Source organism: Fukomys damarensis, unplaced genomic scaffold (genome assembly GCF_012274545.1).
Source record: "Fukomys damarensis isolate Sample0158 unplaced genomic scaffold, DMR_v1.0_HiC HiC_scaffold_20, whole genome shotgun sequence".
NCBI classification, from domain to species: Eukaryota; Metazoa; Chordata; class Mammalia; order Rodentia; family Bathyergidae; genus Fukomys; species Fukomys damarensis.
Genome location: NW_022900932.1, coordinates 28775207 through 28789680, shown reverse-complemented (window position 1 = coordinate 28789680; position 14474 = coordinate 28775207). Strand labels below are relative to the sequence as shown.

The window sequence follows — 14474 nt, the reverse complement described above, 5'->3', positions numbered from 1 at the left end:
CTTATTATTGAGGTGTGAACTGCACTTTACTGGCTGAACAGAATGCTCTCTTGTGCAAGAGCAAAATCTTGCACGCAAAATCTTGCCAAAAAAGACTTTGTTTCAGGTCTGTTTTTTCTAAAAAGCATGGGGTAGGACGTTAAAGAAATTACACCTAAGAATATGAACCCAGAATACACCCTTAACTAATGGAATTTGCTCAAAGCCAATACTGGAGTGATGCAAAATTCATGACTTAGAAAACACTTTCAAGGATAGATACATTTATTTTGATTTCTATTCTCTAGGTCCATCTCTTTTCTTCTTCCCAAGCAAAAAACACATTCTCTGCTTTTCCTAGAGAAGGAAAAGGAAGTCAATTAAGGAGATTCTGTGGATATATTTCAGACATAAAGTACAATGTAATATTGAGTTGAAGACTGAAAACAGCAAGAAAACATGAAGATAGTGTGCAGTAGATAAGTGTTATAATGAGAGCCAAAGATAGTTAACGGTCATTAATTAGAGCTTAATAGCAAAGATATTCTCATATGGATATTTTCACCACAATATCTCATTTTCTTTCTTTCTTTTTATTTATTTATTTATTTATTATTTTTTTTTGCGGGGGGGTTTGAGACAGGGTTTCACTATGTAGTTGAGACTGACCTGGAACTCACTATGTAGCCCAGGCTGGTCTTGAACTCACAGCGATCCTCCTGCCTCAGCCTCCCAAGTGCTGGGATTACAGGAGTGCGCCATCATGCCCAGCACAATATCTCATTTTCTATGTGTTCATTTTAGAGGGAACCCAAAAAGAAGTGAAATTAAGGTAGGACACAAAAGAAAACAAGTTTTTTCTTTCCCACTCTCAGACCTCCCCTCCCCTCCTCCTCAGACCACTGACCTCTGCTCTGTTACAGATAAGATCAACATATTCCTGTAAATAGAGTCCTATGACATCCTGTTCTCCTTGGGATTCTGTTTTCTTTCAAGTCTAAGTTATAAAACTGTCACTGAGTAAATAACTGTCTTTGTCTCACTTTATGCCAACCCCTTTGATCAAATTTACAAAAACTGGAGCTTCTCCTTTGTTTGGGGCTCAGCTTTTGGATGCAAGTGCCCTGGGCTGATTTGCATCTAAAAAAAAAAAAACCTGTTTCACCTGTGGTTTCTCTTGTCTCTTTAGTTCTGCAACAAAATAGCACTATTTGAATGTTCTCTGTTACAGGTACTGTATATTTTGGATCTTGTTTAATATGAACCACAATTTCATAAGAAAACCATCAGTAGTTCCATTTAGAGAGGACAAAGCTGCCCCAGGGGATTTATGCACCTACCCAAGGTCACAGGGCAAGTCAACAGTTGGGATCAAGATTTATATTCAGGCTGGCCTCTGTGTGAAGTGTTGGATCCCTTCCACACACAAAGCCAACCAATCTCTTTAAAAGCCCAGGCATTCAGTATTCTTTTAAGATCAAGAATTCATTTCTGCTGTTTACGTACAGGACAGAGAATCATCTCTAATTCTTTCTCTATGTTAGTACTACACCTTCTATATGTTTAAAATTAAACTAAGAGAACATAAAATCCTCCTGTAGTCTCTGCTTGAAAAATTCTGGCGTGATTTCTGAGACTAGATTATGCCCTTTATGCTTTTGTTTTTTGTATTTTTCCATGTTATTCATTGTGGTTTTTGTCTCTTCTTTCTTGTCTTCTTTTGGGCTGGTTTAGAATTATTAAATATTCTAATCATTGAATTATTATCCATTCTTGACTACCTTCCTTTTTGACTTTTTAGCTAAGAAAACCCCCCTTTTTTTTGGTGATTACTGTTATAGGTATTACAATATATGCTCTTACTAAAATCTGAATATTATATTATATTGTGATATTTTATTATATATATTAAATATTATACCACTTCTTGTATAAGAATTCTGTAATATAATTCTGCAGATGTTATTTGTTTCATTTTTGGCATTATAAATACTAAATATTTCTATATATATTAAATCTCACACTAGGTTGATATATGTAAAGAACTTAAGGAATATAATTTTAATTGTCATAAAATTTGATTTTAAACATGTAAAGGTGCTTTTAAGGGCACCTATGTTATGTGATTTAAAAAGTCAAATTAAGGCTAATAATTTAAAAAACAATAAAATCTTATTTATTGTATATACTTCAATTCTTTGAAGGAAGAGGGTAATTGAAGATATTTATAGTTGAGTATTTGTGTGCCTAACTAATATCAAGTTATTTAAAAGCACTCGGATGTGGGCATTACCAACATATATCAAGAGAAAATAGGAAGAGAAGATTACCTGCTAAGCACTAGCACTTGGGGCCCTATAGCAATTAACTAAAATAATAATTGTTCTGAGCCTGCTTTGTAGCTTCTTCAAGAGAACCAGGCATGGAATGCTGACCCATTACTTTTAGGTTCCTAATCTGGCAAGGGCAACAAGCTTTCCAACGCAGTGTAAAATCATTAGGATTGGGAAAAAGAAGAAAGTTGCTCACTTCACTTTCTGACAAGTCTTCACAACTGTCCAAATACATTCTGTCCTTCAAAGAGATGACCCTATGGGTGGGAAAGCTGAAGGCATTTCATGATTACTTGTCCTGCTTTTACTCTAAACACTTTCTATTAACTTGTAACATGTGTGACAGAAAAATGAAAAATATCAATATATTTCTGTAATAATATGAAGAAATATTTTCAAGTTAATCTTGATTAATATAGAAATCTAGAATTTGCTCTAGTTCATGTCTACCTCACAACTCTAATAAGGATATGCTGTTTTCAATTTTTATTCTCTGAGAGTGACTATGTCATGATTTTGAAATATTTATTTTCTTAGAGGATTTACTTTCCAGAATGAAAGGGCTGGTAAGTTCTGTCTTGTAAGCAGAATCCTGATTAGGTCAGCAGCCAGTACAAGGAATAGAGCTACAGGGAGGAGAGCCTTTTAGGGCTGGACTTTGAGGTCAAGAGATATTTGTCTCTAGACACCAAAAGTGCGCTGTGTCACCTCTGATGTGTTGAATACAAAGAGGTCGATAGTAGGAAGTTCTTAGCAAGAGGTACATGAATAAATATTTTGTCAAAAGCTACAACTAGGCTAAGTAGTTAAAATTCCCATTTAGAAAAAGTTCTATTTTCTGTTTTTAGGTTTGCTCTCATGGCTTTTTGACATTTTAGGTCCCTCCCTTCCTGTCACTCACACTCCCAGTCATTGTTTTGGCATTTGGGCAGAGAGAAGGGAAGCTTTGATGAGGAGAACAGAAAGCAGTTCACACATTTTGGATGTACACTACACTTTCAGTCTGCTAGGAATTCAGTCTGGGCACAGTGACATTCTTTTCCCCACAAGCTCCGTGTGGGACAATGACAAGGGAATGACAGGCTTTTCTGTTATATTGCCCTCCAAGACTCTTCTTTGCATCCACGTGTCATTCACCAAACACTGAATAAAAATACGTGTAAGTCAAAGCTGAGCAGGCAGTAAAAGGAGTTTACACCTTTGTTGAAAGTAAGATGGCCCTGGACAATGGGGAGGCAAAGGTATACAGTGAATTTTGTCTAAACAAAGTGAATTCATACAGCTGGAAAAATATTTGTTTTCATCTCCAGTCTGTCTCCTATGAAGCTATATGATCTTCCTATATACTCCTCTCTCACTGCACAGAATGTTTGGTAAGTGATGCAAAGCGACAAGTAATTTTATTATTCTGGTGACTGATGACTGTACCAAGAGAGGGAGAATAAGGTAATTTCCAACTAAAATCCAAGTGGTTGTTCCACGATCTATCTCCTCAAGCTTCTCCTTTCTCCTTGTCTCTTGTATCTCTCATTTCTCTTCAGGAAGAGTTCCTGTATTTGCCAATGATTTTGTACCTCTACCTGATAATCAAGTGGCAAAAATAATGCATCTCTACTTTTTATTCCTTTCAGCCTCTTTACATAACTTATGCCTATCAGAAGATCCATGACAGAAATGGTTCTAGTGTTCTTTACATACTGATAATTCCTTCTTATTGAAACATGAAAAAGCATGCAGTAAGATCTCTGTTCAATTTACCTTCCTACTGAGACTTTTAGGGGTCAACCTTCATCATCTTCACTTTTCCTCTCTAGAAAGCTGTTCCTTGTATACAGTACATACATGCTTTTCAGCCATCACTAGGAGAAAGAAGTCTGGGTGCCTTGCTGAATACCCATGGTTGGGCTGGATTAGAGACGACAATCTAGTCCATCAGTTTCACGAAGACAGGAAGAGCGTGGTCTTCCTGTCACCAGTCTGGTCCATGGTAGATACCCTAGAGTCTTACTGGTTAGCGAATGAATGCAATGAGTAACAAATAAGGAAGTAAATTAAAGCTCTATAGGAATCAAATCAAGGTTACCAAGTTTGTTTTAGAAAGCTGGAGATCAAGATTCTGGAAAGGGAGAAGCACAAGATGGCAGGAGGTCTAACAAATGACAAGGCAGGGAAACTATCTAAAACCCTTAAATAAGTACCTGTTCAACCATATTTTATTAGACTGGCTTTGGCTCAGATCTCATAATGAACCCATGACCGGAGGAAAGAGAAAACCTATTGGCTAAGAGTTTAATACACATTGGGGCTATAAGATATATACTAGTAACGACTAGAAATAATTTCTGGCCCACTTCGTGCTGGCAGTTTACAAACTTTAACTGCAGCAGTCTTTCCAGATGGCTGTTAATTTTCTTTACCTTTAAATAGATAAATGGTGAACACAAAGGTTCAGTGGACTACCCAAGTCAATCTGCCAACTGCAGAATCTGGAGTCAGATCAAATTCTGTCTCAGTTCCTTCCTATATCCACAGCATGTCATACCACATAAACAATATACCACAGGGCCAGGGTTTAATCCCCAACACCGCTAAAACAAAACAACTCTCCCTGAACCCCCATCCTTACCATTCAACATATTACAAACTTCTAGCTAGATAGATTTGTGGATCTTAATGTTGAAAAATATTTAATTGTAAAAAGTACACATAAAATTTACCCTTAAAACCATTTTTAAGTATGCATTTCATGGGTATTCATGATCTTTACACTGTTGCCTAACAGGTCACTAGAATTTTTCTGTCTTGCTTTTTTATCAGAAACACCATTACCAAACAATTCCACATTTACACCTTCCCCCAATCCCTGGCAAACACCCTCTACTTTCTATTTTCATTACTTCCCTCACTTTCTTTTGGTACTAGGGATTAGATTTAGAGCTTTTTGCATGCTATGCATATGCTTTATCCCAGCCATTTTCATGATTTTAACTCTTTTTTTTTTTTAAGGCAGGATCTCACTTTGTAGTTCAGGCTGGTCCTGAACTCACTATGTAGCCCAGGCTGCCCTCAAACTCCCAGCAATTCTGCCTCAACCTCCCGAGTGCTAGGATTACAGGCATGTGCCCCACACTTGGCTGTGATTTTGACTCTTCAGAGATCTCACAAAAGTGAAATCATATAGTATCTGTCCTTTTACAACTGCTTCATTTTACTTAGCAGAATGTTCTCAAGGGTTATCTATGGTGTAGCATGTGACACGATTTTCTCCCCTAGTAAAGCTGAATAATATTCTATTATAGTATCTAGTACATTTCATGAATTCATTCAACTATTAATAGACATTTGGGCTGCCTCCAGTCCTTTGCTCTTATGAATAGTATTGTAATGAACACAAATGTGAAAATAGTTCTTGGAGACCCTGCTTCCAATTCTTTTGGACATATATTCTGAAGTGGGATTGCTGGATATGATGCCTCTACTTTTAGTTTTTTAAGGAATTTTTACAGTGTTTTCTATCCCAGGTACTCCATTTTATACTCACTAGCAGCACAAGAGTAAACAAGTTTGTTTTTAATAGAAAAGTAGACAGTTTTATATCAAATGGAGCAGACTTCTGCTTGAAGTGTCAAATGACTCTTGAAAAGTTAGTGACAACCTTACACCTCATTTCTGTAATTAAAGACAGACACCAAATATGTATTAACAATATATAAATATGGATGGCTACTCCCTTTTACCAATAAATGGATTAGTCATTTTTCAAGAAACTACTACAAATGAAACAAAAACAAAGCCAGTTGTTTAACCAATGCAAAACTCTTTGGAAGTGTTCCTACTTTTTGAAAAATATAAGTTCGCGGAGAAGGAGCACTCTTACCCTTGTTTTGGCATCAATTTTAGCTCCTCGATCAAGCAATAGTTTCACCATATTTGCGTTTCCTCTTTTTGATGCAACATGTAAAGGAGTGATGTCATTCTGCAGAAGAACAAGGGAAAAAAACAGTTTTGATATCCGCAGTTTAATGAAAATATTCTTCCTAAGCTTCCTCCAACATTATCCTCCTTTTTCTTCTTTTGGAAACATCGATTATAAACACTGCTTTCTCGTATTTCTCTCTGATAGAAATTTTCTTCAGGAGACTGCAAAGAGGGGATTTTGAAAGACACTTTCCAGAGCAGGGCCCAAGTATATTTATCTCAGTCACTGGTGGTGGGTGACTAATGGTAACGAATCCCTTCCTTAAAAACCTGACATCTTCAAGTCAATATATTTTCTCACAAATGTGCCAACGCTGATGGTGAGTACATTGGCTAACAGTGGCAGACGAGCAGATGGCTGATTAAATTGGTCCTGACAGAGTTAATGGAGTGTCCTGCGACTCAGAGCTGGGCCCAGGCTCTGTGGGCACCCCGGGTTGTGAAGGAGATAGTCATCACTGAGGGTGGAACATCTGTCCTTCCTTTGACACCCTAAGACCATGGGGCCTGAATGCAGTTGCAGGCATTTCCTAGCAATCTCACAGAAAACTATGATTGTTTTCTTTTTAGACTACTCTCAAAGAACAGCTGGATTTTAGAACAATCTGAAATTTGAACTGTGCTTTCCTTGATGTCAACAGTTGTCTACCATAGTTATGCTCTCACGACATCTCAAAACAGGTACTATGACTGTCCCTAGCTTGTCAAGGACATAAATATATGTATGCATCTATTTTGATTCCTTATTCTTGACTAGTAGAACTATGGGTTTAAAGTCTGTCATTCTCAATGTCAATGAACTTGGCTCAAGGGATTATATAGTCTGAAAACAGATATAATATCTACCACATGCTGCTCACTTCCTGTATATCAGGAACTCTACCAAACTTTATTTTCAGAGTGTTGGGATCAATCCAAGGCCTCACATATGCTAGACAAGTACTCTACCCTGAGAGCTTCACCTCCAGACCCTATTTCATTTAATTCTCCTCAGCCTGACAATGCACACAAACCTGAACTGCCATTCTCATATTACAGATGCAGAAATAGCTAACAGAACCAAGACTCAACTTTTAAAAGCTTAAACTCCAACACATGATTAAAAACAAAACATTTACAATAAAAAGATTCCAAGAAACTTTTGAGAGAATAGCATCGTGAAATTCAGGTGGTCCTTAACTCAGGTTCACTAAGTGTCAGTCATTGCTTGGAATGTAGCTCAGGGGTAGAGCCCTTGTCTGTCATGCACATGGCTCTTGGTTTGGTTCCCAGAACCACAAAACAAAACAAAACAGCAATGTAAAAACATCAGTCTGTTGCTAATTGTTTTTTTCTATACCCTCTACTTTTTTTTTTTTGAAGGAACTGAAGAAGAGGGGAAAGTCAATTTCAGGCATTTTATTTCACACATGAATGCTATAATTTATTTCTAATAGATAAGGATGTTTCCTCTCCCCACTCCAGATAGAATCTCCCTGTGTTTCCAAAGCCTGTATTGAGCTCCTGGGCTCCAGTGATGCCCCTGCCGCAGCTTCCTGAGTAGCTGAGGGTACAGACGTGCCCCACTGTGCTCTCCCTAGATGAGGATGATTAAACAAAATTACAGTACTGCCCCATCCATGTTCAAATTCTCCCATCCTTTCCAACTGCCACAGTTGGTCTTCTAGAACTAGAAGGTCCACAACCTGCATTAGATGAAAGGTCCTTTTTATCTCTTTTAATCTTTTTTTTTTTTTTTGTCACCAGGGATTGAACTCGGGTACTTGCGCTTGTGAGGCAGGAGGCTGAATCACTGAGCCAAATCCCCAGCCTATGTCTTTTAGTCTTGAGAGTGTTCCTATCTACATTCCCCACCCCAACCCATTTATTTACTGAAGAAACTTGTGGGTTTTTATATAAAATTTCCCATAATCTGGATTTGACTGATTGCATCCTAATGGGATGTTAATACATCCTTTCCCTTCATATCTTCCACAGCCTTTTCTAGGTAAACACTTACAATTGTACATTCCGCTACAAATGGAGAGACTGTTCATTGTCTCACCTCATTACTGCAAGATACTAAAATATAAATTAAGAATTATTCTCATATTTAAGGATTTTCCTCATTATTTGAAGATGCCAAAATATAAATCATTAAAATGTAATTAATTAAATAAAAGAATAGACCTAAGATTTAAAAAACTTGTCTTAACACTTATGGGGAATGGAAAAGACTAATATTGCTCTAGAAATGGGGAAGCAAACTGCCAAGGGCCAGATGGCAAACTTTTCTGCCTTGCTGGCCACATTGTCTCTGACACATTTACTCATTTTTGCCACTGTAGCACAGAGCAGCCACATATAGTACATGAAGAAATGGGAGTGCCTGTGTTCTAATAAAACTTTATTTACAAAAATAGGCACTGGTTATTTCTGCTCACTTGTTGTTCCCTGCTTTACGTCCATTGGCTTATGGCTGAATGTTTCACCTGTAAAATAGCTGTGAAATAGGTTACAAAAGAGTACATGAAATTATACACAGTGCACGGTGTATGCTTTACTTTTCTTTGGTGGAGGTGAAACCCAGCAGGGGGAAGTAAACTTTGTGATGTCCTTTAGGTTTGTCTCGTTTCTGTGCTCTGCTCCCAGTTGAGCACTTGTCTATAGATACGAGCAGCACAGTGCAGTGACTCCTAGCTCTACATCAGCAGGCAGAGTGTTTGGTGAGGGATACAGGAAGTACAGGTCAAGGAGAGAGCTCACTGAGCCCTCTTGCACAAAGGACACAAAGACTCCTTACTTCCAAGGGTGAATAAGGGTTTTCGGGCTGTCAGCCTTTAAAAAATGAGTTCTTGCCTGCTTCAGAAAAATTTAATTAACCTTTATTCCAACAGGCTAATTTTAGTGCGAGGAAGAACTCATACTTCTAATTCTGCCCTCTCACACATTTATGCATTTCTCCACATGGTGGATGGATAGATCAAAAGGGTGTCTTGAATTTTTAACTTCTATATTTTCTCTACCTCTTTGCTCCATTCTAGAGGAATAGTTTCTACTGTTAAATTTCATAAAAGTGTCATACAGGCCTTACATATACATCTGTAATTCCATTTTACCTGCACAGCAATCCAATGAGTAAAAATCATTAATTCCATTTGATAAAGAAAAGGAGACAAAATTGGGCCATAGTTTACAGATTGAGAAACAGCTAATTGAAGGTAGGATTATTTTAAATTAACCAATAAAAATATTTTATGCCCTACTATGCACAAGGCCTGATCTATGTTTCCAGTGTCTATACAAAAAGCAAAATTTTGGAAGCCCAACCAATTACATGTGAGAGAAATTTTGTTAAAAAAGAGCTCTCACTTGCTGCTGCTGAAATAAAAATTTGTGCAAGCTTAATGGGATGCAATTTGGCTTTTATATGAAGAGCCCTCAAATCTGCAGCCACAGAAACATGGAAGAGTTTGGCTGTGGCGGTAGAAAGGACAAGAATGTGAAGAAAGATCCAACCCAGAGGCTAGCAACACTCCCCAGGGCCAAGACTGAGGCAGCATGAAGACTTTAGAGTGCCCAGTGTTGCCTCCTTGTACCTTGTCTGTCCTGCAGGGACCCCAGAAAGCTGAGGGAGGATCACAGACACCAAGTGAAAATCGGGCACCTCAGTCCACACCCTAAGCACAGGCTTAGAGCATCCTCCTGTGGAAGAATCTGAGGTCTGAAATGAAATGTCAACTCAGCTCAACCCCTGACTGACCTAGTTCCACCTCTGATATTTGAGTGTGATGGAAGAAGTACACCTCTCTCTAAACAAAAGCACTATCTACTTCTGTCTCTCCTGTTACATATATAAAATCCAGGGTTCTGTCTAGCGGGGAATAGGTGAATGACATACGTGGAAATACAGAGGATTTCAGGAGAGGATGGGGGAAAGAGGAAAGGGAAAGGGAATGATAAAAAGGAATTTGTATTACACACATGTGCCAATTCTCCACAAGGAATGTAAACATTTTGTACTAGAAACAGGTACTAATGAAAAAGGAGAGAGCCGGGCATGGTGGCACACGCCTGTAATCCCAGCACTCAGGAGGCTGAGGCAGGAGGATCGCTGTGAGTTCAAGACCAGCCAGAGCTACATAGTGAGTTCCAGGTCAGTCTCAACTACATAGTGAGACCCTGTCTCAAAAAACAAAACAAATAAGCAAACAAACAAAAACAAAAAACCCCCAAACAAACAAAAGAATTTCAACATGGTGTATAATTAATGAGTATAAAATAAACTCAGACACATCTTTCCAAGTGTGCCGATCCTTAAGATGGCTGCCATTGTCCATTTTCTCTTTATTCACAAAGCTTTAAGGAAACAAAATAGGTCATTTTAGAGAATGTCTTTTTCTCTTCTCCAGTTTTGCTGAGTGCTTGCCTATTCTATATCAATTTTCTCTCTGTCCCTTCTCAATAAGGAGATTAAGTCCACACCAGCCTTGCTGTCACTGACACTGAGGTATTGATGCCAGTGACACTTCCCCAGGTTTACTCTCCTCTCAGGGACACAGCTGAAGCTCGTTTGATCAGACACCCGATAGTGCCGGGCTTCCAGGCCATAGCACCAAACGCTTGGACAGTGGGTGTGTGTTGTAAAATCAGGCTGTGAGCACTGGATCTACTCTGCTCTAAACTCCAGAGGTTTATTTATTTATTTTCTTTTAAGGATAATGTGAGGCTATTTATCGTTTATACTGCCAGAGGCTTCTACTGGGGTAGAGGAAGGCTCCTCACAGTTTAGGTAAGGTGCTGCCAGGCTGTCCTGAGTGTTCCAAGTGATTTAGCAGTGGGGAAAGACAGTCCATCCTTAGAGTAAATACTCAACACTTGCTTCCTATGCACAGCCTTGGATGATATGCATGATACCAGCTATTGCCAGAGAGGCAGGAAGACTGAGACCATAGTTGACTTTGACCTCTTTTCTCAAGAACAGTGCCATCTTTCACTTTTACTTCACTGGGTGTTACAACTGACTGGGTCTCTGCACATGCTATGTTAGCAGTTTACAAAATATACTTCAAAAATTAAAAAATATGAATAACAGAATGCTTCTACCTTAACCATAATTATATAACTCAGTAGAATTAAGTACATTCCATTGTTGTACAACCAATCTCCAGAACTCTCTGAATCCTGAAAATGGAAACATTATACCATGAATCAATTCCCCATTTTCCTCCTCCCTCAGACCTAGGTAATATATGTGTGTGTTTATGCATATATACACACATACACACACACACAACACACACAACACACACACACACACACACACACACACACATATATATATATTAGAAGTGGGATTAATGGGTCACTTATTAATGATATGCTAGACCTTTTTCATTGTAGTAGCACAATTTAAAGACTTCTCATATTCCACACCCTCCCCAACACTGGTTATTTTGAGAGAAGCCATCCTAATGGGTGTTCAACGTGTGTTTTTGATGTATATAGTTTTTAAGACGACATGTCAGGATTTCCATTATTCCATGTAAAACTGAGGAATCTGGGGCATTGATAATTGAAACAGTAAATGCATTTTCATCCGCTAAGCTTCTCTCTCCCTTTGCCTTTCTTTTTATGGGGGATTGAACCCATCCCCAGATCTTTATTGTCCTGAAACAGAGTCTTGTTAAATTGCTCAAGCTTGGTTGGGATTATAGGCCTGTGCTAACATGCTAAGCTTATCCGTATTCAGGAGTTCTGTTAAAAACATTTTGACATCTATTGATTCAAAGGAAGTAACTACTTGTTTTATATGAGAAAAAAAATTGTAACTATAATGGAAAAAATTACCAATTATGAGGCTCCTGCTTTGTGCAGGCCCTCTGAAACATACATGATTGCATTTTATCTCCACAACTATCCATAAAACAGATGCTATTAACTGAAATTCATAGGTGAGCAAGGTGAAGCAGTAAGGGGTTACAGGTCACATAGCTAGAAAATGGCAGAACTTGAGTTGTCTGATTCCATAAGCTGGGCTGGCTTTTTCCAGTGGGTCATTGAGGAGAACAGATATCCAGGTAGGATGCTCCTTACTTGGTGTAACATTGATTCAAGCTCTGAATCCATGGAGCACAGTTTCTAGTCTGAAAATACTGCTGATGTGCAATTTCTTTCTAAAGGGAATAGCACGTTCAATGCTAACAGAAATATTAAATGTCCAAGAGTGATAAATTCAATGCTGTCCTTTTGAAAAGAAGAACTCTTGTTTTCCTTTTTTGCATATTTCATTAAAGGCTTCCTATTAATACTTATTCAAAAGTAGCCTGGATTACAGAAAAGCCTTTCCAAGCAAGAAAGTCCCACCGACAGTAAGACATAGGCATTGAACTGAAAGATCGATCACAATTATTTTCTATACAGTGAGGGAAATTATTAAATACAAGTTATTTAAATTGAGTTGATCTAATGATGCTAGACTTCCTGTAATGTTTCTAATGAACACTATAATTTCAGTTAAAAAATTTTCCACCCCTTTCTCTAACCCTCCTCCATCAAAAACTCAAACACAGAAGTAACAAGGGGCATTACAATTTTCTGCATGCTTGAATCGCCTCTGATAAACCAGGAATTTCATCTATTTCTGTGTGGATATTTTTCCTTCTCCCTCAAAAACTAAACCATTTGCAGATTTCTAGATTTCTGCTAACTTAAAACCTTTCATGTCTTAGGTCTCTTGCCCTTACTTGGTCTTCAGATAAACTAGATCCTTGCTTAAGTTTCAAACATGTCAAGAAATGAAAGCAATGCCTTTGAAGTTACTCAGGAAATATGGCTCAGAAATACCAAAGCAGTGGTGCGAACTGGCTCATCTGTGTGCAGAGCTCTTATCCTCAGGAGGAGACATGTTCTTCCAGGGACCACAATGGCCCAGCCATGGCCAGTGGCCGGAGCCTCAGTCTCCAGATAGCGCTGCCACGCACTGACCACCGAGCAGACTTCCACCAGCCCCACGGGACTCACTAACGCGATGGGGATGGTCATACACGAGGTACACAAAATGAAGAGGGCTGGATTCGAGTCTCCATTCTGCCACTTCATACCCAGTAGTACCAGAGACGAATCACTCCTTGGGGACCTCAGTTGGCTCTTCAGTTTAGATGGCTATTGTGAGTTTCAAATGATACACTGAAAATTAAAGTATTATATAAGCTGTAAAACGTATAGTCGATTCAAGTTTCTATGGAGGGTTTATAAATGTAACAATTGCTATAAGCAAATGATTTTTCTAAGACTTCTATGATTCAACTTTGGGCAATTTATAGAGATTTGTTTTACAGCTTGGCCTTGGTGAATGTTTTCTGATCTTGCCTTATTAGAATCACTTGAAGAATTTGTTAAAAATATAGATTTAAGGGTCAGGGATTTAGCTCAGTGGAGCTGCACCTGCCTCACAAGTACAGGGTCCTGAGTTTGACTCCTGGTACCAAAAAGAAAAAAATATGGATTTAAGCATCTACTTCATGAAAGGCAGATTTAATGAGAGTCTACACTGCCTGCGGGGCTCTGATCTATAAAGTATTGGAAAACTTCTTTCTTTTTAATTTTCAAGATAAGAAGTCCTCCTCCTTGTGGAGAAAAGTCTGCCTTGCATTTCTTACCAGAAATGTATATCATTTATATTTGTCATAAGATCATTGAATTCCTCAGTATCACGAGGTAGCAAAGAATTAGCAAAGCAAGATTAGCAAATAATTCAAAATGTGCTAAGTTCATTTTGCAACCCTGGTCCTGGTATAGAATTAATAACCAAATAGTCCAAGAGAGATTGTTCTCACTTGGTTTTCTTGGGATGCCCCTATATTAAATTCAGAGTTCAAGAGCACATTGCCTCTGATGTCAGGATTTAATGAACTACACAGTCTAAATGTAGTTCCTAAAAAGAAAGTACATAAATGTAGTTCCTTTTTTACTTTATGTCTTATTTTACTGTTTCATGACCCAAGTCCCATTGCTGTAGAGCTATATGGCTTTGCATAAATCATCTAATTTCCCGTCTTCTGTTGTAAAATGGAAATCATACACCTCATAGAATTAATGTGAGGAATAAATGATATACGGTATGGGAAACTTTGTGCTTTTCAGTAATTAAGGAGAGCTATTACCTAAGCCTGTTTGAATTTTGGGTAAGTTTTTATGTCTCAT

The 14474-nt window shown here is 38.2% G+C and overlaps 1 protein-coding gene across 21 annotated transcripts in view; it reads right to left on the bottom strand.

Annotated features, from left to right (window-relative positions):
* The window catches only part of Ank3 (ankyrin 3), a 316318-nt gene that overhangs the window by 168363 nt on the left and 133481 nt on the right, over positions 1-14474 (bottom strand). For all 21 annotated transcript variants that reach the window (XM_010602930.3, XM_033766574.1, XM_033766575.1 and 18 more), the window contains one exon: positions 6190-6288. In XM_010602930.3, coding sequence (XP_010601232.1) covers positions 6190-6288 — 99 coding nt within the window. The remainder of the gene's footprint in view (positions 1-6189; positions 6289-14474) is intronic.